Source organism: Vanacampus margaritifer, chromosome 12 (assembly GCF_051991255.1).
Source record: "Vanacampus margaritifer isolate UIUO_Vmar chromosome 12, RoL_Vmar_1.0, whole genome shotgun sequence".
Taxonomy (NCBI): domain Eukaryota; kingdom Metazoa; phylum Chordata; class Actinopteri; order Syngnathiformes; family Syngnathidae; genus Vanacampus; species Vanacampus margaritifer.
In genome coordinates, this window is record NC_135443.1 from 3,702,011 (window position 1) to 3,729,739 (window position 27,729).

General features: G+C 41.4%; 2 protein-coding genes across 2 annotated transcripts in view; both read right to left on the reverse strand.

Annotated features, from left to right (window-relative positions):
* Positions 1–326: 326 nt before the first annotated feature.
* On the reverse strand, positions 327–17,483 carry wapla (WAPL cohesin release factor a). Its single transcript, XM_077582101.1, has 20 exons — positions 17,231–17,483; positions 15,642–16,017; positions 14,731–15,412; positions 14,004–14,311; positions 13,171–13,301; positions 11,596–11,691; positions 10,842–11,015; positions 9,217–9,353; positions 7,882–7,993; positions 7,568–7,798; positions 7,373–7,484; positions 6,025–6,122; positions 5,771–5,847; positions 5,524–5,705; positions 5,051–5,166; positions 4,737–4,955; positions 4,440–4,650; positions 3,399–3,487; positions 3,025–3,120; positions 327–1,846 (listed from the first exon to the last, which is right to left on the reverse strand). Exons 2-20 carry the CDS (start codon positions 15,982–15,984, stop codon positions 1,781–1,783), a joined length of 3,480 nt encoding a protein of 1,159 aa, XP_077438227.1. The 5' UTR covers positions 15,985–16,017; positions 17,231–17,483; the 3' UTR covers positions 327–1,780.
* A 2,366-nt stretch (positions 17,484–19,849) lies between these two features.
* LOC144061082 (serine protease HTRA1A-like) overlaps positions 19,850–27,729 on the reverse strand; it is a 33,308-nt gene continuing 25,428 nt past the window's right edge. The window contains exons 5-10 of the mRNA XM_077581150.1: positions 26,973–27,167; positions 26,858–26,890; positions 26,618–26,732; positions 24,286–24,343; positions 24,073–24,168; positions 19,850–20,521 (exon numbers count right to left, since the gene is read on the reverse strand). Of these exons, the coding sequence (XP_077437276.1) occupies positions 20,353–20,521; positions 24,073–24,168; positions 24,286–24,343; positions 26,618–26,732; positions 26,858–26,890; positions 26,973–27,167 (666 nt within the window). The 3' untranslated portion in view covers positions 19,850–20,352. The remainder of the gene's footprint in view (positions 20,522–24,072; positions 24,169–24,285; positions 24,344–26,617; positions 26,733–26,857; positions 26,891–26,972; positions 27,168–27,729) is intronic.

Sequence of the window (27,729 nt, forward strand, 5' to 3'; positions counted from 1 at the left end):
TTGAAAGTTAAGTGCCATTAAGCAGCTTGGAGCCTCTTACAATCTGCCAAAGTGTCGCTCGCTGTGAAGTGAGATGAGCTCCCCGTCATAATACATCTTTTGTAGCTCTAAACTTTGCTTGCATGTAAAAAAAAAAAAAAAAATCAGGTCACTCATATCTCAAGGCACAACTGTTCACGTTTAACTTAAAGCAGATGCTAGCATGAATAGCAAGTAGCTTCAAGCTAATTGGCTAACGACTGTTTTAAGTACCATGGAAATGAAACAATGCTAATGCGCCTTTTTTTTTTTTTTTTTTTACTTTTTCCAGAATTATTTACACAGAAACGGGTACAAACATTTTATTTTTCCTTACTCCTTTTTTCCAAATGACAGAAATATTGTATAAAATAAAAATATCATCATCAGCTTCCAGGTAGGTGGGGAGGGAAGAGAGGAGGTAGAAGGGGGGGGGGGGCAAAAAAGTAGTCTAAGCATCTTTGTCAATGTCCATCAATTGCTTATGTACATCAGTATTTACATTCTACAATTCCATACAGAGCAGACATGTTTCAAAATCAAAGTTCATCACTGAGGGCTGCAGGCCCGGAGGCCGAGCGGATGTTGTCCGCCTAGACGGGCATGGCTAGAATGACTACACTTGAGGGGGGATATAAATATTTGTGTAGGGTGGGGAGAATCTTGTGGCTGGACATACGTACCCCCCCAAAAAAAAAAAAAAAAATTTTTTTTTTGTTTGTTTGTTTTTTTAAATACAAATGTATTTCCGTAAATAACAAGCAGGGTCTTCAATTAACCTTAATTAAAATATACGTTTTTGGAACCGCGAGGCAAACATGCTATTCACAAGTGCACATAAATTTGAGAGAAAGGTCACATATTTGAGTTGAGCCGCTTTATTTCACATGGTACATTATTCATTGTGTTCGCAAGAGGAACTATGACTATAGCTTGTTGATGGAGAATGATGTTACCAAGAAGTAAAATGGCCCCAAGTGTACATTTTGCAGTCCATTCTGCCTGCAGTATGTCCAGCCACTGTGCTGTCCAATGGCATAACATTTTTAGATGCTACAATAAAAAGGAGAGATCATTAAATTAAAAATATGATTACAATTATTTTAATTTTATTTTAAATGCACACAGTAATTCACATCTGCAAGGTTAAAATTCATTGTGACACTATTGTACTGCGTTGTTGGATTTAAATTAATCTAAAAGCACACGCGCGCGCCAAAACAGGTCCGGATTGAGCCGTTGTCGCCCCAAAATCCTCCCGATTTCATTAAAAGCAGATTCGGAAATTCCTAAAATACAAATAAGAGACCCTCAAAAGGAGAACTAAATAAAAAGGGCAACGTGAGAACCTAAATTCCAAAACACATGAAGGCCCCCTTTGACATTCAACTGCAAACTCGAGGGCCAGTGGATGCATGGAGACGTCATTACGACATGCATGAAAGTGATCGTTTCTTCATGCTGCTCAGCGAGTTCACTCTTGGCTTTTGACGTGGAAGATAAAGAAGAAGAAGAAGAAAAAAAAAAAAAAAGGGAACAGTCCGTGAAATTTCAGATGTCGCCTCCCCTCGACGTTGGACGAATGTGGACGGCGAGCGCTGGCTTTGGTTCAATTTGTGTGCCACCTGCCGGGCACGACCACGACCCCCCTTCCCCTCCCCCTCCCCCCGTGCCCCCCCCCAGTCCCGCCGTTCTGGCCAGAGACGGCCCCGCCGCGTCCCCTCGGGTGTGCGGTCGGCGCGTTGAGTCTTAGCGTCCGCTGTTAGCAATGCTCCAGATAGTCGATGACCCGGGAGATGGACTTCTGCCCCGTGGTGCCCACCGCACACTGGCGGACACAAAACCACAACGCACATCAGACGGGAACTTGGAAGGAAAGAGTTGTGCGTTGGATCGTAAACCCACTCGATCCAAATCCTTCCACTTGAAAACCTGGTTTTGTGTGTGTGTGTATTTACATATCGTTGCTGCTATGTGAAAAACATTTTGTTTTGTTTTTTGGGATGAAACTGAATGCAGACATCACAAAAAGCTAAAAATTAAAAAAGTGGACATAGATGCTTTTCACAGAGCGACAGTTTTAGCGATTATTGAAACCTTGTCTTTTTAAAACCACGGTAACCTGTCAAACCGATAATCGTCCCGTACCAATTATATATAAATATATCGTCATTGCTATGTGAAAAACACTGATGTCCATTTTTATATTTTTGGAGGATGAAACTGAATACAGACATCACAAACCCCCCCCCAAAAAAAAATATAGCAGCGACTATATATTTATACTATATATTTGGCACTGGACAATTAATTAAACACAAATCCTGTCCATCACTGGTAATGAGCTGAGAGAACTGAGGCGGGAGGGAGGGAGCAAGACTAGACACATAGCAAACATGGAAGCACTTTTGCTGTTGATTAATGGGCATCATCCTACAAATAAATAAATAAATAATAGTGCCAGCGAGTACTAGTTAGCTCCAAGGACAACATGAGTTGTCCATGAGTCTGTTCTAAAAATAGCTCACCCGTGACGGGACACTGTGACATACTGAGAATGAATAATTAAAACAGAAGAAGACTTTTTTTTTCTTTCTTTTTTTTTTACGTAACATGGTACACATTTCTTAATGTATCAAAAATGTTCTATTTTGCTGAAAAATAAAATCAACTGTGTTCAATGAAAAAAATATTTACACAACTAAAAAAAAAAAGGATATGTAATATTTTTGCTCACCGTTCTCAACCTTGCTTTATGACTACACAGACGTACGATAACTTTTTGAGTATCATTATATTTATTGTAATAATGGACTTTACTACTCTGTTAGCATGTATGTTTAAAATACAAATGTCTATATTGTTCTTAACTTATATAAAAAATGGGTCGTGAATTAGTGACAATAGTAAAATGTGCTTTAAACTCCAGAACCCGCTATATGAAATGATCCAATTTAATGGACCAAATTAAACCCCGAGCCCAATGATGACGACGCGAGTACTCACGGTGAGGTTCATGAAGCTCAGGAACTTCTTGAGCATCTCCGTCATGATGGAGAAGTCTCCTTTGGGGAGGTGTTGCCTTACAGTAGTCACGTTCACCTGCCAGACACAAACGAGATGGTCTGGAAAGCAAAAACACTTTTGCACGACACCTTTTGTCATGAAGAATGTTAAGCGCTTTGTTAATCAACAGTGGTTACTTTCAGCTACACTTGCATGATGAATGTTACAATGCGTTCAAAATGGCAGGTAAAGTTGGCACCATTATTTTCTTTCGATCATTATTTTATATATGAGAAACGGGTAAGCGGCATCCTGGAATACATTGCGTTTGACACAAACCAATGGCGGGGCGGGGGCGGGGGCGGGGTTTATACCTGGCTGCCTTGGCAGAGGCATCCCAGCAGCAGAGCCGTGTAGGAGGCCACAATGCTGTCCTCCATGTGCTTGCCGGCATGCTGCAAAGCTTAAAAAAAAAAAGAAAAGAAATGTTTACCAGCCGCAGCATTATGTCCGATGGATGCAAATGAAAAGTGCAATTCCACAAAAAGCGGTTGAAACGCTTAAATTTCAGGGGTCATGCGAAAAAGAAAAAATTGGGAGGTTCTACAATCTTTCCCGGCCTGACCTTTTCACGGTGTCAACTCGCAGGGACGGGGTATTAAGTCATTAGACGAATATTTCAGCAAACAGAGAAATGTCAAAAATGGGTGGATGGCAGACTTTTTCACAGCTGATTTCAAACTCGGCAACACTGAACTTTAAGAGGGAGGTGTACAAACAAAGACAGACTGAAATTGCTTTATTTTTCAGTAAAAAAGAGAAAATATTGGCAAAACAAACTAACAAAAACCCCCAGCTCTTAACTTGTTGAAATGTCTTTAAATCATTCACTCCCAGCCATTTTCACTGAAGCAATCCCCATCGCACCTCGGCTGTTTGACTGGATTTTGCAAGGCCCACAGAATATTGTGTTCTATTGCTATAAAATCATGGAAGCTACCAAAAGAAAGGTTGGAGTCTCTTCTTTCATCAGGAAAAGTATATTTTTATCTGTTTCCATTTTGCAGCAATTAGCAAAAGAATATAGCTAAATTTCATCATTATTCACAAACCTGTTGAAAACACTGTCAAAAAGAGCTTGTTACAACATAGCCCTGGCTGATCTCTTATACTCTGCTGCCACCTGCTGGCCGTTTTTGTAATAACTACTATTGCTTTAAGCGACCTCTTCACGTAAGAAGCTGTATCAAAGCCTTGTGCATGCTCTAGGATTTAAAAAAAAAACTTTAAAAAAACAAATACGTTTTTGCCAGTGAAGTACAAAGTATTAAAAAACATATTTATATTTGGGTTAAGAAAAAGAAAAAAAGGAAAAATTCCTCTCAAGCTTTCAAAAACGGAATAGTAGCATCTACCTTTGTTTAGGTCCAACTCTTCGTCCTCCTCCTCTTTCTTTGGATTCTCCGGTTCGGGCTGGCTGTCGTTAGGCTCGGCCGCCACCCACTGGATCTCGCCCATGGTCTCCTTCCACTCGCCGCTCTGGTCCGGCGGCTTGGGCGCCTCGCTGATGAGGTCGTCGGTTTTGGCCTCGGCCAAGATGGCGGCGCGCTCTCTCTCCAGGAAGAGCTGGGAAGGAAGAGGCATTAAATACAAGTGATGTTTTTTTAATTAATTATAGGCAGTGAGAATCACTGCTTGAATATGTTTGCTACCTTCACCAGGGCGGCCAAAGCACCGGCGGCGTCAGACTTCTCCGCTTCGTCTTCCTGAGTCTCGGTCGCATTGGACTGCACCGACTCTGCCGCGGACGCGTCGGCCGGCTGCGTCAGGCTGTCCTCCAGACAGAAGTCAACGATGGTGTACTCCATGTCCACAAAGAAGTGGCGGTTTCTAGAGCTGTACTCCACCAAATTGATGAGCAGGCCTAGACCCTGGAACGAGGATGCAGAATACACAGTTAAAAAAATAAAATAAAAAAGGTATACGTTGGTAGAAATGATCATTTACGAAATTTTAAACACCTTACCAGTACTCGCACGTCAAAGCGTTGTTCCTGTGGGATAAAACGCGGAACCCGGAGAACACAATTCAGCGCGGTGACAATGAGCTTATCCTGCTCGCCCGTCTTCGTGCTTCCCCATTCTGCAGACAAACCATGACAATTGAACGTGGTCAGACGAATATGTGCAATATGGTGTTCCACAGGGTTCAACTTTAGGGCCTCTGCTGTTTTGTTTTGTTTTTTTTTTTAATAAACTTACTCTACCGAATTGCGTGATGGGAGTTAGCGTCCCAACTGCATGTTTCAATTAATACCAAGTTGAGCAATTCTATTCAGACACTTAAAGATTTATGAAGATGGGGATCACAATAACAACACTTTCCGAATTCAAGGAGAAGAGAGCCAGATTTGATGAAAAGGCCGTTTCTTCTAATAAAGAAGGGTTTCGGTAATTCCGCATAACCACACAATACATTATCTTCTGATTCAATCTTCACCGTTGTCATGGGTGAGGTTCAGCAGCACACCGATGATGGCCCTCATGCAGTCCTCCACCGCCTTGCCCACGTTGCTGAAGCTACAGTGAGGCAGCGCGTTGGCGCCCGAGTCCGCCGACAAGGAGCTGTTGTTCAAGGCCCTGCTGTAGCGCTGGATCATATCCTCGCAGTAGCACAGCGCTCTGAAGACACGCAAGAAAGCATGAAGGGACTTCCGAAAAAGACCGTCCACAGTTTTGGTCCTCACCTTGCCGACGAGACGATGAGCTGCGAGTCCTTGTAGGCGATTAAGTAACCCTGGTTTTCTGGATTCTGCACGGTCACCTGTTGGCCCCCCGGAGGTGAAAGAAAGGATATCAATTAAGTGCAAGTAGAGAAGTCAAGGCATCTAACTCTGTTAAGGTGAAAAGCAGACTTTTAACGGTGCTGATCAATCATCAGCTGGATTAAAACCTCAGCGCTCAATTTGGCCTCGGGGTTGACTGACGGCGGAGAACTTACACTTTCAAGCACTCTCAAACATCTTTCGGCTCCCCATAAAGCCGCCACCAGGTTCTCCTTGTTGTCCTCTTGGCTCAGGTTTTGCACGCACTCTTTCACTACGGAAACGACGGTGAAGAATGAGACAATGTGATTGGCGCATCCAAGTTAGCGGCTCTACTAACTCACAGCAGAAAGTACCCCCTAAACTGGATTTACACTGCAGGTCCCGGTGCCCATTTCCAATTTAAAGCCTCTATCCGATATGTTTGACTGCCTACTTTTTCATGAACATTTCAAGTGACACATATCCAATATGGCTCTCTTCATACTGACTCAACACACGAAACAGCAATGCGCTGATTTAAACGAGGGCGACCTTGGCATTGCGCCACCAGCTGCCTCAGCAATTTTTTCCTTCATTCAACGCTGGACACGCCATATTTAATCGTTTATGTATACGCTGTCGTTAAGATTTGCAGCGGGTTTGGTCAGACATGTGGTGGGAGTATCAGCAATTGTTGAGCTCTTTCACAGAAGCTCCTAAATTGGCGCTGTATAATGGTAGCAAAATAACCAGATTTACAGGTCCTCAACTATTTTTGGGTTTTCGCTTTTGGTGCCAGACCTCAATCCCGATCCCCACAAATAGCAGCGATTACTGCATTTCGATGAAGTCAAGATTAAATTGATGGGATTCATCTGATACGGTGCATTGGCGCAAATTTGATAAGAATCAGATTTTTTATCCACATTTGTAAGAAGCCTAATTTCAATCTGAAGATGTCATAATCCATGTTTGTTTTCCTGTATACATTAGGCATATTAAAAGTGTGGCACTGTGTCCAGCCTAATGTGCAATACTAAAGCTGTGCAATTAATCAAAATTCAATTACAATTATTACACTCCACAATTACAAAATAAGCATAATCGTAAAAAAAAAGATTAATACAAATTTTTAAAGAACAAATTTAATAAATTTTGTTTCATCCAAAAAGAACTTGCATAATTAATGTTTCAAATAATTTTTATTGCCTTAATAATTTTTTCTATGTATAAACATTTTCTTGTTTTGTACCAAAAAATAAATGATTGTCCCACTGCACAGTGCACTGCAACTTCAAGTTTTTGCCAACATAAATGAATAAATATTATTATAAATATATATTATTATAAATTATGTTTGGTCCAAAAGGAACTTACATAATTATAGTGTTTCTATTTTTTTTTTTTAAATTGGTCCTAATATTTTTAAATGCTTAAAAAAAAAAAATTGTACGCCCCAAAAAAATAATCGTGATTTTAATTATTGGCAAAATAATCCCATAATCGAGCAGCCCTATAAAATACCACGATCATTTTATGTACCTTTGTCGACAATGTGGTCCAAACCTCCCAGGAGCCGCAGCTCTTCCTTGAACCAATCACCTGCTCTTTTGGACGTCAGCGAGAGCAATGTCTCCATAGCAAGGTGGCCCGTCTACAAAAAAATAAAAATGAAAAAATTAGCCCATGACCCCTCAATTCAACTTGCTTAATTTCCAGTGACGACCTCCAACATACCGTGATGTTTTCCAGGTCCAGGTGTTTGTTGTGCACCGTTTCGCACAGCTTCCGGATCTTCTCCTTGACCTTAGCCACCTCCTTGGCGGTGAGCTGGTCCTGGTCGGCCGAGTAATCCTGGTCCAGCTCCAGCAACTTGATCATCAGCTCCAGGCAGGCGCGGTCCAGGTCCATGTTGAGGCGGTCGCGACTCAGGATGTACATGAGCGCCGCCGTGCACAAGGCGAGGTTCTGACGGGTTGCCGGCAAAATAATTTGAGTGAACAACAGCGAGGTGTGGGAGAGCGGAAATCATTACCGGACTTGCAACTGACCGGGTGCTGCGACGAGTCGCTGAGCATTTTGAAGACCTGCGCCACCTTGCCTCTTGCCCGCAGATGCATCCTGAAGCTGGGCATGGCACACCGCGTGGCCAGGCTGATTATACTGCGACAAAGAAAGAGGAATGACATGAATCAAAACGGTGTCTTCACCGTCATGTGCCACCATTTGAGGAAAGAGTGTAAATTGTCTGGACTTGGTTGATTATATGATCTTGAGCTTTGACCTTTTGCCACATTTCAGGCTTAAAAATTTATTTATTTTTAATCCAATTTTATATCTAAAAATCAACACCAAGTGAGACTTTTGACTTGGCCTTCCTAACACCAGGATATGCTGCACTGAGAGAAAAGGGGGTGAGAAATTTCACACACTAGGGCTGTGCAATTAATCAAAATCCCATTACAATTATTACACTCCACAATTACAAAACCGGCACAATCGTAAACAAAAATAAAAGATTATTAATACCGAGTTGGTTAAATTTATATATTTGCACCTTTTTTTTAATTTAAAAAATGACTAATTTAATCAATCTTGTTTAGTCCAAAAGGAACTTGCACAATTATAGGGTTTCTTAATATTTGTTACATGTTTAAACATTTTCTTATTTTGTACCCAAAAAAATAAAAGATTGTACTAATTGTGATTTCAATTACTACCAAATTAATATTTTCTTCATATTCGAGAAGCCCTATTGCACGCCCTAGTGAAAAAAAAAAGTTTGAAACAAATTAATTTGGTTCCACTTCACAATTGTGTCCCACTTCGTGTTTATTCTTCACACAAAATTAAAAATGTTATAGCTTTATGTTGGACTTTATTTAGCAAGGCACTGTAAAATGCACCCTTTGCATGTTTTATAACATTTATATCATGAAAACATTTTTTCTTTTTTGCTATCTGCTTGTAAAATTCCGCAAATAGGCAACTGTTGACATTTTCCTCAACTTCGCAAGAATGCATCTTAATGACAAAATATAAAAGCACATGCAGGAGGACGGGTATATTTTTAGTGTTGTTCCAAAACTAGCATCATTCGCGCTCTAGCTGCTGAAATCCTTTTAATCTGAAAACCCTTGGAGCATTTCCAAGATGCGCTGAAGCAGCGAGATGCGGGGTTATGAGCTTTGGCGGGAAGCGCGAGTCGCTTTTGAAATTGGCTAATACGCGCACAAATGTTAAGTGACACGCACTTGCACCGTTCAATCAGTTTAATGAGCTACTTGGCACTCATATAAACCGTAGCATTAACGTACCGTGAGCAGGTTTAAAAAAATAAAAAATAAAAAATCAGTGAAGGCAAAGTAAGGGTTTCATCTTCTTACCTAAGGCATCTGGTGTTGAGCGGCTGACTGCTCTTCAAGCCCGTTTCCAGGTACTCAAAGTCGTCTGTGAACTCTTGATTTTCTCCAAACTCCACCACGTCGTTGAAGTGCTTGACGTGCTGCACCACCGTGTACAGCTGGCAGAAGGCAAACGGGGTTCAAGACAGCTAATTGGCAACGCAAGGGCGACGGCTCGTTTGATATTCCTCGTCTTTATCCAGTCAAATGGTGACATTAGCGCAAACAGTGGAGGTAAGACACCTCATGGTGGCATTCGGCTCCCTGAGGAGGACTTGATCACGTGATGGATTTCCTTCACTTTTAATTGCTTTCTTTGGCTTAAACCAACAGATACGGCAGGGTTTGAAAAGGCACAAAATCGCCGACTGCTTACTCGAGTCAGGAAACTTTTAGGATTCATGCACTTTTATTCCATAGTGAAATTGATGTGTTGATGTTTTGAAGCTTCTGCTGGACCTTTCGATATGAATATATGCATAGACAAAATCACTATTTGAATTTGGCACATGAAAAGAGAGGGCATAAACATGTCAAAAGGGAGCGTTTTAACTTTCAAAATGCATTCACCGTCTAGAAAGTTGCTCGTTTCAGGCCATTTATTGAAAATCTGAGCACTTGAACATTAAATTGATGTCTTTTGCAAGCACCCCACGAATTTAGTATCGGCATCCATGCTGTGGCAGCCTATGTCGAGCTCACGGTTGTGAGGTTTGGGTTCAAGTACTGACTCTAAAGTGTACATGTGAATGCTTATTTTGCAATATGTGTTCGAGGGTTGAATAATTAATGAAATAGAAGTATCATAATGCATTTTTTAAACTCACAAAGGCTGCAAGTTTGGGAGAAAAATATTGGACATATTTTTTGTAAAATGTCTCGATAAGTTCAGAATTCTAAAGTGCATTCTACATGTTCACGTGTCGTGTTTTTTCTCATGAGGCGACAAAGCCACAGATTTGTTTACACAATATTGTTGTAATCTGTTTCATAACTTACTGATCTTTTTATGCCACACTTTTTGGGTAGAATTTTGTAGTCACAGTGTACACTGTTTAACAAGTTAACTGCAATTGAAGTATACACAACTGTTGTTTGACGCTAACTCATTTGCCCCCAAAAAACGTGTAAATACGTTCTATCTTATGCTAGCGCGTACAGAAGGCTTTGATGCAGACTCTGAACTGAAGAGAATGCTTGAAACAATGGTAGTTATTACAATAACGGCCGGCAGGTGGCAGCAGAGTATAAGAGATCAACCAGGGCCATGTTGCAACATGCTCTTTTCCCCAGTTTTAAACAAATTTGTGAATTATGATGAAACTTAGCTATATTCTAATGCCAATTGTTGCAAAACGGAAACAGATAGAAATAATATATTTTTGGTAGGTTCCATGTTTTTATAGTAGTAGAACACAAAATTCGGTGGGCCTTGCAAAAGTTCATTTATGACTCCTTTGCCTTTAATTAAGCATAAACCTAACCTAGAAGACCAAAACATTATTCTTTAATAAATGTCAAATGGGGACACCATTTTTGGTCAATGTTAAGATCTCAAGTTACACTGATCCAAATAACGAATGGCCTGTATTTGGGTCACAACTCACCTCCTTGTGCTCCTTCCTGCACTTGAGAGCTGTGACGATGTCCTGGTAGGGTCGCGTGGGAATGGTCTCTGATTTAATGACTTTGGGCGGGGGCGGAGGAGCTTTGAACAAGCCGTCATCTTTATGGGAGTTGCTGTCCTTGCCGCCGCCGCTTCCGCCGCTCGATAAGATGGCCTGGGGAGGAGGAAGAACGAGAGAGAAACGGGACTCAGGCGGCAGCCACAAAATCTGTTTAATGACATGTCCTGACAATTTAACGCAGCCGAATAGTCTGTTAAGCACACAAGTCCTTAATAAGTGCTTTTAACAGATGAGGTAGTGCAAAACTGAGGGCAACTTTTGAAAATTGCTGTTGACAAGGTGTAATTTGCGAGTCCCTGAGCAAACATTGACTCGTTCGGTGGGGAGGAGGGGAGATTAAAACACAGTATTTTTGTAAATGGAAGTTCACCGCCAGGGCAAACAATTCCACTTGAAGCGAAAGAGACTAATTAGAGCAATTAAAAGCAGAACTGTTGACTACTGAGAGACCAATAAACAATATTCTGCCTTGTGCTCACGAGGGCCAACGGGGATTTGTGTAACAAATGGTAATGATTCCATAATGCGGCGTGGCGTGCATTGTGCGCTAAACGAAGACACACCCGTCTTCATCATCTCGACGGCGCTCCTAAGTGCCACGAGATTAATGCTGGCCGTGGCAAAAATGAGAGCCAAACGCAATTTGTTGAGCGGCGGGGTGGCGGCGCCTTACCGGGGCTGTTTGCGATCGAGAGAGGGGCGGCACGGGGATCTCTTCGGGCTCCGGTTGGTTCCAGTGTCGGGCGTTGTACACTGCTTTGGCAGGGGACTGAAAAACAAGAAACGGTGGGTTTAAATTAATCGACAAGTAACCGATTATCAAATGAAATCGACAGCTATTTTAACTCAAATTTTCACTGAAGCAACCCCCTTCTGTTGGTCGGCTGTTTGACTGGATTTTGACTGATTTTGCAAGGCCCACAGAATATTGTGTTCTATTGCTATAAAACATGGAACCTACTAAAAGAAAGATTAGAGTCTCTTCTTTCATCAGGAAAAAAAAGTATATTTCTATCTGTTTTACAGCAATTATTATTAGCATATAGCTAAGTTTCATCATTATTCACAAGTCTGTTTAAAACACTGGGGAAAAGAGCTGGTTGCAACGTGGCCCTGGCTGATCTCTTATACTCTGCTGCCACCTGCTGGCCATTTCAATTTAGAAGCTGCATCAAGGCCTTCTGTATGCTCTAGCATAAAAAAACATCCCTACATCTTTGGGAGCACGGTAATATTTAAAATAGAACGTATTTGCACGTTTTGGGGAGTAGATGAGTTAATTATCGAGTAATCGTTTGGAGCCATTTTTTTTTTTTTTTTAAATTGTCCAAATCCTCTGATTTCAGCATATCAACAGTAATTGTTCAGGTGTGTTCTCATTCTACTGAAAGAGAAAACTGTGTCCAAACTTTTGACTGATAGTGTATATAACAATTAAATGGAGCACACTTGTCTATAATACGATGAGGTGACTTGTCATAACCTTCTTCTGAGGAAACCCACAACCCGTGATAAAATTATGACACCCCGGCTGTTTTTGTGTTCAAAAACATTTACAATGTGCCTTAAAAAGTTTAAATGTGTTGAGAAGAGAGTGGGAGGGCTGCAACTTACTGCAGTACTGTATTCTCCCCCCCCCCCCCCACCGATAAACAAAGATTCACTGTATTTACATTTCTTGCATTAAATGTCAGAAGTTCCACAAACAACGTCACTGATGCAAAGTAGCCAGCAAAACTAATTCTGGACTTCCCGTACGCTTTAATAAAGCGCTCAACATAAGCTCTATTGTTGTACATTAACACAAAGCGAACACATGAATATTGTACAATACAAGCACGTCAACGAGCCCGAGACGACGGCGGCGGCGGCGGGGCACGGAACACAAGTCCCCCCTCCCCCGAGCGCCACAAAGCACTTCCTGAAAATGACAAAGAGTGCTGTGCAATTCTGTAACACAACAGCACAGTGGGTTTTAGTGCACACGCACGAGGCGTAGCAGCAACGCAGTATAAAAGACGACGGACCAAAACAAACAACCCAAAGCTTATGCAGAGGATAATAAAGATAAACAGGCTGTACTGTGAATGCAACATGGCAAACTGGAGCAGAATAATTCAGATGAGGCTGCCCATAAGGTAATATTAGCAACACACATGCTTCATCGTGCAGCTGGAATGGGTTCAAGCATGGCCCTCACCAATTAGATGAGGCCAGGAAGACGAATATCGCATCATGACTCACAGACCTTTTTGGGCCCGCTGAAGATCTTCTTGAAGCCGCTGCCGAGGTCCTTGGACTTTTCGCTTTGCTTCCCTGAGCGTCCTTTTTGGCCCTCGGTGCCCCCCGGACTGGAGTCGTCGGAGAAGTCAAAAGTGTCTGCGGGAGGGACAACAGCGATGATGGCGAGCGACAAGAAGCATCGTCACGCCGCGCCAGCCCCAATGCGTATTAACAATGAGGACATTGCCTGCTATGGAGTAAAAATAGATTGGAAGGAGGAAGTCCCTTTTTTTTTTTTTAACTAATTAAAACAACAGCCTTCCAATTAATTGGCTGGCCAATTAAAGCCATTTTATAATCGGCAGGTTCTTTTTGTTGTTGTTGCCAATTTTAATAAAAAAAAAAGTTTTACACATTACAACACAAGAAAAATAATGACATTCTAACATTCCTGCAAAAAAATGGGGTGGGGGGGTGGATAATTCAATTTTTGCCGAATTTTCTCTGTTGTAACAACAAAGTATTGTAAAACTAAGTTGGCGTATTAGGGCCACGTATAATTTTTTTTTTTAGAGGGCGGGGCAGTATTCAGAATTTTGTTGTAAATTTGCCACTTTATAGAGTGCAAAAATTTGCGGCAGAAAAAACACCAGAAACTTACGGGAAATTAAAAAAGATATATTATTTTAACATTTGAGTTTTTTTCTCACTTATCTACCACTTTATAAAGTGGGAAAAAAATGTTCTTAAATTATACGTGACCCTATAATGCCGTCGTATAAAACAGTTCAAATGTTCTAAGCTATGGAAAGTTGATCACAGGATTTACATCATGATCAATCTAAAGCTCCAGCAAACCTGTATTGCTGCTGGCCTGGCTGTCCTGGGAGTCGCTGGTGTGCGGGCTGTCCGCGCCGGAGCTGAGCGCGGCCAACGCCGCCGCAGACGTCCTGGCCTTCTTCTCCTTGACGTTCGGGCTGTCGTCGTCGCTGTCGCTCTCGCTGAGGTCGTCGAAGCCGAAGTACTTGATCTTGTAGCTGCTCTTCCCTCCTGCGGCGCATTCGGAGGCCTCGTCGCCCCCTTTGGGCTCCTCGGCCTCGAAGCCGAAGAACTCCAGCTTTGACTCTGCCTTGGTCTTCTTGGCCTTGACCTGAGTGGTTCTGTATCTACAAGATACCATAAAGTTTCACTGCAATAACACTTTTGTGCATCTTTCGCGCCTGCAATTTTTAGGGGAGAATGTCATTTCATTGTATGATGGTGTATTAGGGCCACATAAATTTTTTTTTTTTTTTAGAGGGGGGTATTATATTCCGAGAAAAAAAACTCTTTAGAAAGTGGCAAATTTGAGAGAAAAAAATATGCGCAAATTTGCCGCTTTATAAACTTGTAAATTTGCCACATTATAAACTCGCAGTTTTTTCTTGAAATATTACACACACCGCCCCCACACAAAAAAAGAAGAAGAGAAATGTATACATGGCCCTAATACACCGTCGTACATTTGGCGATTTCAGACAATTTACAATCATAAAATCCTACTTGTAACATATTGTAAGGATCCACAGAAATCCTATTCACTCACCTTGTAGGTTTCGGCTGCACGTCCGACTTCTTCTTCATCTGTCCCGCGTCTCCAAGGTCGGCGGGCGTGGCCGACATCACCAGCTCGTCTGCGCTGCGCTCAATCGAGTCCTGGATGGTGACGTTGCACACCGACACGCAGGAGGGGTGCAGAACCGTGTAGTCGCGGACCCTCCCGCCTCCCCTGCCCGCGGGCTTGGCCGCCACTTTTGCCGCCACCTTTGCGTTGGCGGCGCTGTTGCTCGCCGAGGCAGAAACGGCACTGTTGGGTTTTTCGGGAGCACTTTCGACTCCGGGAGTCGCGTCGGCGTCGTCCTCGGGGAATAATATGTTGGACCGACTGCGCGACTGGTATTTCTTGCAGTTTGAGGCTCTGAGGGTGAACGGAGAAGGGGGGATGTTGTCCACCGGCTCTGCGGGAGGCTCCTGCTCGGGACTTTCTTCTAATGGCGGCGCATTGTTATTAGACGAGGAGGAGGTGGTCTGGAAGTCTGTGCTGCCACCTGGAACATCGCTGGACTGCGCGATGGCCGTTTGAGGGGTGAAGACGGTCCTCTGGGTCCCTGAGGAGTTGTGAGCCGAGGGGGCTGCCGTTTCCGACAAAGACGTCGGGGACGCCGGCGTCTGGCTGCTCTCCGGCGCACTTTTGCACAACGGCTTGCTATTTTCAATTGCTGGCTTGCCTGTGAACAGACAATAACACAATTTTTTTTTACAATATGTGACATCATGAAAATTTACTTTTAGTACTTTTAATAATAGTAATAGTTGTGATGCTACACGATAGAGGCAGAGAACTTAAAACAGCATCAAAACCATGCGTAAAGATATACACTATCATGAATACATGTCACGTAGTCATACACAACTTTGCTGAACTGATAAAAACCTTCGCCACAAACCACAACTTACTTGGAATTTTGGCCGTTGCGCTCGCCGTACTCTGCATAGCAGTCGTCACGACAGCGACGTTTTCAGCGACCGTCTTGGTCGCGCCGCCCTCGTCGACGCTCATGGACTCATCGTCGCTGTCGAACCCAAACGGGTCGTCCCCGCTGTCGCTGTCCTCCATGCGGGGCCTCTTAGACGGCCCGTCCGACTTCAAGTGAGGCCTTTTGGCCCCCAGCTGGGCCTTGTAGGTGGTCTCGCCCCATTTGGTGCTCAGGGTGGGCTTCCTGTTGGAGAAGACTTCTTCGAACTTGGAGTTGGCCTCGCCTCCCTTGCGATTGTACGTTTTACCAAATCTGGATGTCATAGTGGTGGCTTTATGTTACATATTATCTGTAACCTGAAACATAAGGACAACGTACGTGGACATTACAGTCAGGTCGATAAATATTGGGACATGGACACAATTCTCATCTTTTAGCCTCAAACCAGCACCATAATGGATTTAAAATGAGTCAATAAATGCGAAAAACTACAACGCTTTCTGCTTTTTAAGGGACAAGAGTCAATTTGACAATTGGCTGCTCAGCTGTTCCATGACCAGGTAGGTATGTAATGTATGGCAGCCAAAGAACTGGTTCTTCTGTGTTTGATGACAAAAGCAGCAGGAACAATTCTGAAGTCATTCTGGCAATATTATCCGCTCACCTTCAGCCGAATGTTTCAAAACTCATTTGACGGTGTGTCACAGTGCAGATGATGGGAGTTGGAGCAGTTACAGCTGGAAAACACTCCAGAACTGTTGACGGATTATCTTTTGTTTACTTTGTAACACACGCCTGCATGTCTGATTTTACAGATTTTTATTAATCTATATACAAGCTTGTGTTTTGCTTTACAAAGTGAGTAATTTATAAGGCAATGTGGCGACAACTGTTCTAAAAAGCAAATGTTAAACAACAAAAACACACTTTATGAGCCTCCTCCGCGAACGATCAGAACGGTACCGCCTCTGCAAAAATTTGACCCAGAAAAAAACCCTGACACGCTTGAACAATATCTGTAAGAGATCGCATGAAAAAATACAAGCGTATTACTGTTATTTTGTGGAAGTTGATGCAAGTCAACGCTGCGGTGAAAACAGTTTAAATTTAAAATAAACTAATAATAAATACCCACTGTACTTAAAAAAATGATATTTGACAGTGACAGCATTCAAAGTGAGCCTAGCCCAACTGCTAACCAGCTTTCAACACGTTTCCGTCCATTTTCGAATGCACGACACATTAAACACGCGTCAATTAGAAGCACTTTTAAAACACTAACTTCACCCTTATGCTGTTTTGACGATAAAAGCAACTTTGGTCCGGCAAACAATGCGGCAATACTGCGTGCGGGACATCGGGTTGTAAAGTTCACATAAAGTTAGCCGATAGCTGTTAGCATTGAGTGCTAACAGCTAGTTTACACTTTGTATCTGATGGCAAAAAAAAAACATCGGGAATTTTACGTTCGTTATGCAGCGAGAATGGTAAATAAAGCAAAACACAGAAACAAGTTTTAGTAGCAAAAATAATATTTTAAAAATGAGTTTGGCAAGTACTCTGCGTTACCTTTCAACTCCGGCGAAGGCTTGTTTGTTAGCCAGCCGGCTAGGCCTGATCCCCCGAACCAAGCGCGTAAAGTCCGCCACGCGAAGTGGAAAGAACGCCAGAAACGCGTCCCCCGAGCGGCAATTGCTCTCGGGGAACCGCCGGTGAGCAAACAAACTAAGCTTGCGTGTTCAAACGCGCTCTAAATACAGTGGATAATCCCGACTTTTGCATTTTGGAGCGCCACTGGCCGCCATTGAAACATCCCCTCCCCTCCTCTTTTTGCCCAGCCACAACCGACATGTAATGCGGGGCTTCCGAGACTTGAGGTAGCCAATCAGCCGCAAGGATATTTCTTCGTGATGCAGTGAAGTAGAATCTGATTGGTTGTAAAGAAAATTTATCCCATAAATACACGATAGGGGGCGCTAAAAGACCGTAAAAAACTGCGTTGACGTCCATTTGAATGGATTTAGCTGATAAGGCGATTTTGTCACTCGTTCAAAGTATATTTTTATATGTTGTATAGTACAGAATTTATTACTTGTCACCTACCAAGTTTACATAGAAGTTTCTCATGTTTTTATTTTTAACCAGTGCCACTACTACCATACACATCTGCATGTATCCCGTAATACTAGTAGCTTCCAGGTACTTACTAGTAGCCCTCAAGTAGTTTTGCCTCACTAGTAACATTTAGTTGTCCTAGCATGCCAAAGTTGTCCAACTATTCTGCGGGAATGTCATATAGTAGTCAAAGGTTCGGTAATGGTGGAAAAATAACTAGTTACTAGTATGACACTGGTGTTCTACTAGTGCACTGAATTGTATTACTAATGGGAACACAGAGCATACTTGATATCCATCTTAAGGTCCATGTACTAGTAAGACAATTCAGGAATCTAGTAGACACGTTACAAGAGAGGCAAAACTACTAGTGTGAATTCTGGTGTTACAGTAATAATATGCCTGTAGGCAGGAGGCTACTAGTTCGCAACACATGCCTACTAGTTGGGCCTAGTAGTTTTGTAGCAAACCACAGTAGTTTACAAGAAGGCTTATTATTAAATTGTCGGATAAAAGTGTGGTACCAGTCGTGGAAAAGTCTTACTAGTAGCAAAGAACAGTTGCTCCACTAGCATGTTTGGACCTTGAACTGGAAAATGTTTACATACTTATGTGCTTGTGTCAAAATACATTTTTATATTACTGTTGTTGTTGTTTACTTTTGCTTGCAGTTATCGTTTCAAACCATGCAATAGCAGCAAAATCAATTAATAATCTTCCTGCTGTGCCTTTTCCACCAAAATGTTACCTTTGACTCTTTGGAACCACAAATATCTTAAATACTTCAGATTATAACACATGCCTGTGGGCTGCGTCAAACATCTATAAAGTATTTTTCCATGTGGAGGGAAAGGAATACAGTCCGTAGCGGTGATGGGAAGGCCATCCAAATGTGTGTGGTCAGCGAAAAATGTGGAGTTGGGTGGACGCAGCTTTTGTTTGGCCCTTTTGTTGAAAAGCCCCTCGCCCAAAATGCACACCAAGGCGACTAGCGAGACTGTAAAGTTGAATTTAAACTGCTTGTGCATGTGCATGGGGGGGGGGGGGGGTGAAATGAAAGCAAACACAGGCAAAAAGCAAAACGTTTATCATTGAATATCACTTAAATGATCAAATGCAAATTAAAAATGTTAACATTTTGTGGGTTCATACGAAGGCCAGAAAGTTCCGTTCATGCTACGAAGACAGTGTCCCCTATTGTGCACAAGCAAAACATAAATACTTGGTGCAAGTGTGTAATTGCTGGTACTGCTGTTGGAATTGTCTATAACTATAGTTGATATGTATTATATTCACTTAACAATTCAGTTAATTCTATGCCATGATATTGTTTATACGGCAAATTATGATAAAATTGCTTAAATTGTTAAGATAGCAATATTGTAACTTGCAGAAAGTACTGTATATTTCTGTTTTATAGATTAGAGATTGAGGTGGTATTAAATAAGTTTTCTTGTCCCCACTCCCTTTCAGGCAAAAATAATAGTTTTTCCCTCTTTTTCTCTCATTTTTTCTGTTGATATTATGAAACTAGTGTGAATTGTTCCTCCTGTGTTCAACTGTAATAAATTAAAATGAATAAAAATAGAAATTATTTTATTTAAAACATTATTTAGCGTGGATTTATTTTTTTCATATTAATAATGGAAATTAAATAAAATTTAATTGTAGTTATTATTTAAGTTGCTCTGGGTATTTTCTTTATCTTATTTTCTTTTTAGGTTGTTCCAATTTAGGTTGGTCTATTTGCATTTATTTTATTGTAATAGTTGTTTAAATTGTTCTGGGTAGCCTTTTAAAAACTTAATTTAAATCTTATTTGTGCTTATTTTATTTTAATTCTAACAATTATCGGGTTGTTTTGAGTAGTTTTTATGCATTTATTTCTGCAGTTATTTTATTATATTTACATCATTTCAGGTATTTTGTATTTTTCAATATATTTAAAAAAATATTTATATTGTTTATTTTACCATAATAATGAATAAATTTACAAATTTGGAATAAAAAAAAACCTAGAGGTTTATTTTGCAAGATTTATGACAATCTGTGAATGCAAATGAAAGCAAAGCGTTTAAAAACAAAACAAAGGCGTTTTATTTATTTCCATCAAGTCACGTAATCAACAAAATATTCTACAGTACTTTTTTTCCCAATAAAAAAAAGAGGTTAGAACACAATAATTATACACATTAGATGTGCTCAGTCTCTAAATAGCTACAAAAGTGCAGAGGAAGGCCTGACTGAGCAATAATATTACAAAAAAAAGACCGACAACAATAGCTTCTTGTTTCTTGGTGGTGACCCAAAAAGAGTAGAAACATGAAAAAAACACACACACACACAACACACATGCCCGCGCGCGCACACACTCACACACGCACACACACAGGAAGTACAGCATGGCTTTTTACAGCAATCCGTACAGTCGCTCATTTTCAAGCCATATCGCCAGAATGTTCCAGAATCTGGCAACCCACGGGAGAATGGCGTGTCCATAGAAACCCCCCACGCACACACACTACCACCAGGTAGTCCACCGGTGACGAGTAAAAACCCGACTGCAGTTGCGGAGGTCATGGGTCGATCTCCACGGGAACGACGGTGAGGATGGCGTCCTCGTTGCCGCGGCGCACCACCAACTTCAGACTTTTGTCCTTCTTGACGGCGGCGCTGACGTCGTTGGCCGTGGAGATCCTCTTGCCGTTGATGGAGATGATCACGTCGTGCTCTTTGAGGCCGCCCCTGCAACACGCGTGGGGGGAGTTAAGTAACGCCAGCTCTCAGCGCGTTCGCCATCAAGCCATCACGGGAACAATCAAACGCACGCGCACATGAAACAAAAAAAGTCAATCTGGAGTGGCGCATATGGACGCAGTTAGCGTGTTAAAAGGCGAATGCCATCGCAGATGCTTAATTGAGGGTCCCTTGTAAAACACGGACCACCGCAGCCTCACTCGCAAGCATTCATTAACACTATGGGAGCTGCCCTTCGTTACGCTCATCTGTTCTCCATGTAGAACGTAAAAGAAGTCTGTTAGCTTCATGCTAGCACACAGTGTAAAACGTCATAGACTAGCTAGCTAAACTAGCATCACAAACAGGGCAGCAACACGTGTAAACAGATACTATGACTCGCAAGGCATATTTTACTTTCGTATAGTAATACTAATATATAACGATAAGTATTACTGCAGCTTACTGAGCAATTCTGACCGTCTTCTTGGTCTATGTTTGCAGGTGTTAACTCGTTCACTCGCAGCCATTGTCACTGAAGCAACCCCCTTCGCTCCTGGATGTTTCACTGGATTTGACTGATTTTGCAAGACCCACAGAATATTGTGTTCTATTGCTATAAAAACATGGAACCTACCACAAGAAAGATTAGAGTCGCTTCTTTCATCAGGGAAAAAAGTATATTTCTGTTTTGGTTTTGCAGCAATTAGCCTCAAAATTTAGCCAAGTTTCATCATTATTCACAAATCTGGTTCAAACTGTGGATAAACGAGCTTTTTGCAACATGGCCCTGGTTGATCTCTTATACTCTGCTGCCACCTGCTGGCCGTCTTTTGTAATAACTACCATTTCTTTAAGCGACCTCTTCAGGTCAGAGGCCGCATCAAAGCCTTCTGTATGCTCTAGCATAAAAAAAGACATTAAAAACATATAAATATGTTTTTGGGACCGCGGCAATATTAAAAATAGAACGTTTTCATACGTTTTTTGGGAAATAAATGAGTTTTTAAAAATCATTATTTAGGTTATTTCTGAACAATTTTTAATTGTATCAGTTTGATTCATTTTACTAATGTTATTTTATTTTTTAATCCGCATTTTGATTATTTTGCATAGGATTTAATAGAAATTAATTGGCAATAACGGGTGGAAATTTAATTTTAATGTACTCTATAGTTTGATTTTGAATGCTTTAATTAATAGTAAATAATTAGTTTGAGTGTTTATTGTGTTTTTTTTAATTTTATCTATATTTCTTTTTTAGAAATTATATCTATTTTATTCCTTTTTAAAAATCAATTTGATTACATTTAATTTTGAAGCAAATAATAATAATAATTTCATTGTACACTCACTCTATTCTATTCTGAGGGTCAAGTGCGCAGAAGGTGGAGAGATGTCATCTTGGTCTCGTGGTTGTTTTGAACTCCCGCGTCCATATTAGAGCAGTTCTACATTTCGTTATGTTATATATTATTATGTGTTATTCTGAGACTTCACTGGTGGTGCCAGAGGCCACCCCCAAGGCTATTACAGCCCTGCTCTGTAGCCCATCAGGCTAATAGAAGGTTTTCTATAGTGAGCCCACGCACTCCCCTTTGAAAGCATCGAAGTGCACCACAGATATGTGATTGTGCGTATTAGACACTAACGAGGCCTGCTCGGGCAGAGACGGCAAAACCGCAAAGTGGAGAGGAACCCCTTCTGCATGAGGTTTGGAGGAATCGGCTGATCTCAGCGTTTCGCAAACCCCCTCCCCGCAGCTCCTCATCTGGAATGGCGGGGGCTGTCATGCCAAGGGGGGAGGGGGGAGGGGGCACACCCGTGGTTTGTTGTTGGCGGGAGTCGAGCAGGGAACCGTATTTGGTGACTTGGGTAAGTCACATGATCTGGCCAATCAGCAATGGCTCAACGTAGCCTCTTTTATACAGGGACCAAGAATAAGAAGCCTTAACATCTACAAAGTACATACAGTCGTCTATATACCGAATATCATCAATATTCTATTTACCATCCATCCATCCAACCGGATATCTTCAATCTAGTCATCCATCATCAATTTACCATCATCCATCCATCCAACTGAATATCATCAATAATAAATTTACCATCCATCCAACCGGATATCATCAATCTAGTCATCCATCATCAATTTACCATCATCCATCCATCCAACCGAATATCATCAATAATCAATTTACCGTCTATCCAACCGGATATCATCAATCTAGTCATCCATCATCAATTTACCATCATCCATCCATCCATCCAACCAAATATCATCAATAATCAATTTACCATCTATCCAACCGGATATAATCAATCTAGTCATCCATCATCAATTTACCATCATCCATCCATCCAACCGAATATCATCAATAATCAATTTACCATCCATCCATCCATCCATCCATCCATCCAACCGGATATCATCAATCTAGTCATCCATCACAATTTACCATCATCCATCCAACTGAATATCATCAATAATCAATTTACCATCCATCCATCCAACTGGATATAATCAATCTAGTCATCCATCATCAATTTACCATCATCCATCCATCCAACCGAATATCATCAATAATCAATTTACCATCCATCCATCCATCCAACCGGATATCATCAATCTAGTCATCCATCATCAATTTACCATCATCCATCCATCCAACCGAATATCATCAATAATCAATTTACCATCCATCCATCCATCCAACCGGATATCATCAATCTAGTCATCCATCATCAATTTACCATCATCCATCCATCCATCCAACTGAATATCATCAATAATCAATTTACCATCTATCCATCCATCCATTTATCTAACCAAATATCATCAATAATCAATTTACCATCCATCCATCCATCCAACCGGATATAATCAATCTAGTCATCCATCATCAATTTACCATCATCCATCCATCCATCTGAATAGCATCAATAATCAATTTACCATCTATCCATCCATCCATCCATTTATCTAACCAAATATCATCAATAATCAATTTACCATCCATCCATCATCCATCCAACCGGATATCATCAATCTAGTCATCCATCATCAATTTACCATCCATCCATCCAACCAAATATCATTTACCATCCATCCATCCATCATCTATTATTTTTTCTGTCATTCAGCAATTTAGTCATCATCACCAAGTCATCACACATCCATCCATCATCCATTTTTCTATCCAACAATCATCTATCTATTGTATCTAGCTGGCGTCTTCGCAATGACTTCTATTGATCCAGCCATGGCTGAAGCTTCAAAATGGCAACTTTTGTCAGTCATTCGAAGCCACAATTGAACTTTCCCCTTTACTCATGATCAAAGATGGTACGGTTCAGTCTAAGCCGGAAGTGGCCTGCTAGCAAATGCAGAAAAACAGAATACCTGCCGTTTCATTTGACTGTACTGCAATTTAAAGTACCCCAATAACTGTCTACAGACTTCACTTTGAATGTATAAGTACTTCACTGAGTGCTCGGTGAATTCTTTACCCCAAAATGTGTTTATCCTTCAGGAGGCATGTGTGAAAACTATCACTTACACTGCAGCTGGCGTCTTCGCAATGACTTCCATGACGTAAGCGCCAGAGGTGATGTCAGGGAAGTCTCGATGTCGGCTTTTCAGCTCTTTGGCCAGTCTGTAGAAATGGACGTGCACATGAAAAAAAAAAAAAAAAAAAACAGATGTAAAAAGAAAGTGGAGTCATCAATCACGCAGGAAGCGTATTATGATGTTTAGGCGTGCGCAATCGTACGCTGGAGTGAGAGTCATCATCCTCACGCCGATGTACTTCTTTTTGGCGGCTGCCGTGCCTGCAGAGGGACGTGAAGACGACAACGTCATTCGTCTGCTATATTGTGGTTCAATGTCATTATTTTTTTTTTTTAAAAACAAACTCATGAAACAGGTCTGGAAAAAAATGATGGCATCTCAATAAAACATTCTGTCCTTTAATTAGCATCACAGGTGTCTTTAAACTTGTAATCAGTCAGTCGTCCTATTTTAACTCTTTGACTGCCAGACGTTTTCAGAAAAGGGATGTCGCCGGTGCCAGCCGATTTAAGCATTTTGACTGATCTTCCAAGGTCCACAGAAAATTTTGTGTTTGGACTATGGAAACACACGTACTACCAAAAAAGATTGGACTCTCATCTTTCATCAGAAAAAAAAAAAGTTTGTTTCTACCTTATTCCATTTTTCAGTAATCAACAATAGAAAATGGTTAGTTTCACCCAAATGCTCTGTTTTGAAACAAAATACGGAGAAATCAAGCTTTTTGTGAAACGATATTATTTCATGCACTCTAGTGAATTAGACACGCTTCCAACTTCGGCGTCAACCTCGGAGTCACCATCATCGTCGTCATCAATGTGCTCTTTAGCACTGGTCGATGCTTCTCTTCTTTGAAAAAAAAAACGATCAAGCGTGAGCTGCTTGCAACCGGTCGCCATTTTCGCTTTCTCAGCCATTGTCCCCTCAACACTCTAGCTCCGCCTCACGTCTTCTACTGACGCCTACCCAATCTTGTCCAAAGAGAGTCATCGCTGCCATCTAGGGGCCAAAAATAGGCATTATACTAACTAGATCTGCTTGATACTTTCAGCGCAGCTGGCCAAGGCTTTCCTCCACCCCCCAAAAAAAAACAAAAAACATGGTGAACGTCTTTTAACGTCTTTGGCGCTCCTCCGTAGGATTTTACTAAACGTTATTTAACGTTTTTGGCAGTCAAAGAGTTAAGTGTGATCAAATGTTTTGTTCGGTGACACGGTGTGTATCACACCTACGACGGCGTATGAGGGCCACATATAAATATATTTTGTTTTAGAGGGCGGGGGCAATATTCCGAGAAAAAAAAACTCACAAATTTGCCACTTTATAAAGTGGCAGATATGCTACCCCCCCCCCCCCCCAAAAAAAAATCTGAAATTTACGAGAAATACACAAAGCTATAGTCGAATGTGAGGATTTGTTGGTGGTTAATGGGACGCTTTATAGAATGAAAAGGCAGGATGGAGACCAATTTATTTTTAATTTAAACTTTGCTGCCACCTGCTGGCTGTTTTTGTAACAACTACCATTGCTTTAAGCGACCTCTTCAGGTCAAAACTCCCGAGGTTTTTTTACTCTTCATTGATTTCTTCTAGACAAGCATTCTTATCGATAAGCAAAGAATCGGTCCACTGTGAAAATTAATTTTCAGAGATTCTCATCGGGTATCCCGGCATACTGGAAAAAGCTCATCATTCAGTACATTCAGGAATTCAGCTCATCTCCTTTCTTTGGGCTTGGCATAATATAACGAGCCCGATTGGACCATTTGAAAGCGGTCCAGATCGTAAAAAAAAAACACCCCCTGAAGGATCATTCACACAGTTGGCACTCAACGTGATGGTTGGCATCGCTTGGACAATTCTCCGCCTGTCTTCTTAAACCTGATGCAGACGTCGCCTTAGAACAGCGGCAAACACAATCATCAGCATTTAACTGCCACCTTCCCCCTTTCCAATTAGCCTCACTGATGACAAGCGGTTTCCTAAAAACAACACAGCTGTGAAACGTTAAATCCCGCGAGTTCTCTTCATAACACGCTTGTGGAAATAATTTAACACATCTTTTTTTTTCCCCCCTCGACTATATTTCAACCCTGGAAGATGCTGGTTAACCACTTTCCTTCCGGGTTTTAATAAACGCCTTGGACAGTTCCACGCTAATCTCCTTGTGTTGTTTTTCTTAGCTCGATGCAAGTGACAACATTTTCCAACAGCACGAGATTCGCCAAACTCGCTGTATTTGCTCACGTATGATGAAAATATACTTTTTAACAGCTTGTATAGAAATAGTTGGGTGATCTAATCTAAATAAGCTAAGCTAACTAGCACTCATCCATATAATAGCTAACTTTTTGCTAGCTGCTTATTTCTGAAATTATTTCTGTGAGGTAATTGAGAGGTCACAAATTTACATAAGACCGCCTCCCACGCAGAATTTCACCGCTCATGATTTGGAACTAGTCTGGGGGAAGAGCCACCATTTTCAAGATGGCCGAAGTTAGGTACGGTCGAAATTCAGTCATCAGCTCAGCTCACCTCTCGCCTGTCTGTCGTACGATTCGGCCAGGAACTGTTGGATCTTGTCGGAGGGAATGGCGAAGGAAATGCCGGCGGTCACCTTTAACGTGTTGATTCCGACCACCTCGCCGTCCTGAAAGTGTCATCAAGTCGCCTGTTATGTTTGTTTTGCAGGAAATGCACTAATAATCCTGGGTTAGTTTGACCCGGGTGTATTCGAACAATGCAATTTGAAGTCTCAAAAAAAAAATCTCTTACCAAATTGACCAGAGGTCCACCAGAGTTGCCATACTGTCAAGAAAAAAAACACGTAAATATTTTCGGGGTAACACTATATGTACACTGCATGTTGATAATCCAAAAGTCGACGTACGTTGATGATGGCGTCCGTCTGGATGTAGTCCATGTCGGAGTTGCTCAGCCCAAGCTCCCGGCCGCCCCTCTGGGTGGTGCTGACGATTCCCGTGGTGACGGTGTTCTGCAGGGAGAACGGGCTGCCGATGGCAACCACAAACTCACCCGGCCTCAGGTCCGACGAGCGGCCCAGTAGTAGCACGGGAAGCTTGTTCTGCAGACGGAAGAAAATGGAAGTAAATACGCTTTATTGAGGAAAATTTATGTATGCTGGTGGAATGCCAGTCGCAACACAGACTTTTTTTTTTAATTTAGCAGTAATAAATGTAATAATAATGCATATATTTGTGGAGAATGGGGTCAAGTTGTATTTTACAATTGTAAAAATGTGCAGAATGCCACAAGTTACTTCATGTCAAAGATTGGGTAACAAAACAAAAATACACTGATCTGGCACCAACATCTTCCAATTGCAATTATGCCATCTAGTGGCAAAAAAATGACCTAAACACAAATCAATATCACACTAGTTTTTTACAGTACAGTACATCTTTTTAATTTTAACTCAATTTTGTGAATTATTAGGAAATTACTTTATCAATGACTAAAAGATGCTGTCATATTTCTATATTTCAGTTTAACATTCCCCCCTCCCCAGTTTCATGTTAACAAGAGCATAAAAAATATTTTATTGTACATTTAGAACAAATATAAAATTTGTGATTAATCGTCAGTTAGTCGTGCGATTAATTACAATCAAAAATTTTAATCATCTG

Bases quoted from the DNA above. Each gene is read 5' to 3' on its own strand.
- wapla (XM_077582101.1), bottom strand. From the start codon at position 15,984: ATGACATCCAGATTTGGTAAAACGTACAATCGCAAGGGAGGCGAGGCC. The intron at 11,692-13,170 runs GTCTGTGAGTCA...CTTGTTTTTCAG, and splicing joins TCTTCAGCGGGCCCAAAAAG to TCCCCTGCCAAAGCAGTGTA. The intron at 3,121-3,398 runs GTATAAACCCCG...TGTGTCTGGCAG, and splicing joins GCCTCTGCCAAGGCAGCCAG to GTGAACGTGACTACTGTAAG.